General features: G+C 43.1%; 1 protein-coding gene across 1 annotated transcript in view; it reads right to left on the bottom strand.

Moving 5' to 3' along the window:
- Positions 1-104: 104 nt before the first annotated feature.
- LOC112138432 (antigen peptide transporter 1) overlaps positions 105-1,107 on the bottom strand; it is a gene marked incomplete at its 5' end in the record, with an annotated part of 1,601 nt that continues 598 nt past the window's right edge. The window contains 2 exon segments of the mRNA XM_024260984.2: positions 105-237; positions 466-658. Of these exon segments, the coding sequence (XP_024116752.2) occupies positions 119-237; positions 466-658 (312 nt within the window). The 3' untranslated portion in view covers positions 105-118.

Raw genomic sequence — 1,107 nt, 5'->3', positions numbered from 1 at the left:
TGAATGTATTTACTGGGGAAATAAAAGTCCAAACAAAACATCAGCTCACACATAAATACAATGTGAATTAAAAGGATTTAAACCCTCTGGACCCCCTCAGGCTGAAGCCCCGCCTCCGTTACCTGCCGATGGTCATCAGTGTCATGATGGTGATGGCCTGGGAGAACGCCTCCGGGGACTCGTCATCAATGATCCAGTCCGTCATCCGGCCGGTGTACTTTGGGATGGCCATCTCCCCTGCAGAACACAGAGAGTCATGAGTGCTGGATAACCGGATCGTCCTCCTGATGCTTTTTCATGAAGTCATTTTCTAAGTCGGTGCACACTGTGGTTAATTAAAAACACTTGGCAAAGCGTTGTGTGTCTGACATTAAATCCCCCCAAAATATTAAAAATAATTCTTCTATCTGTGAAGACTTCATTCATGCAGGTTCCAGAGCAGGAAACGTTTGAACACTGTCTTACCGTAGGACGACAGGATTACCATAGCCAGGACGAAAACAAAGCGGGCCAGGTAAGGCCGCATGTATCCCATCAGGCGATTCAGAGAGGCTCTGGTGTCCGGTCCAGACGTCTTGGGCGGCGCCTTTGACCACGCGGACGAGGCTTTGATGAAGTAGAGCAGCGCCACCGCCGTCACCGCGTACCCCTGGAATACCTGCCAAGCAGAGCGCTGGTTCAAACCTGCAGGAAGCATGCTCCCTTTCACAGCCAGTCATTCTACTTTGAATTTTGCTTCAGCTTCAGGAAACAAATGTCAAAACAGTTATTCTCTTGAATTGAAATTCATTTTTAAAACCAGACTTTAAAAAGAAAAATATTTTGGGGCTCATTTCTGCAGATAATTGTTCAAAATAAAAATGCTTCATTTTGTGTAAATATTTCTTTTTCCCCAAATATGTAAGAAACAGCCTCTAACAAATATGATTGGAGATTTGAATCTGGTAATTAAGCCTTCAAATTTTAAACATTTCCAGGAGTAAAGATCTGATGTGGTAAAAAAGCTCATGATTAAAGTTATAAGCAGCTTTCAAAGGCGGATGCAACCAAGAAATTACTTGGTTCAAAAATACTCTATAAAGATGATAAAATCCATAGCAACCATTG

This window comes from Oryzias melastigma, unplaced genomic scaffold, assembly GCF_002922805.2.
Source record: "Oryzias melastigma strain HK-1 unplaced genomic scaffold, ASM292280v2 sc03817, whole genome shotgun sequence".
NCBI lineage: Eukaryota > Metazoa > Chordata > Actinopteri > Beloniformes > Adrianichthyidae > Oryzias > Oryzias melastigma.
Note: the sequence above shows the minus strand (reverse complement) of the source record. Positions and strands in the feature narration are given on the sequence as shown.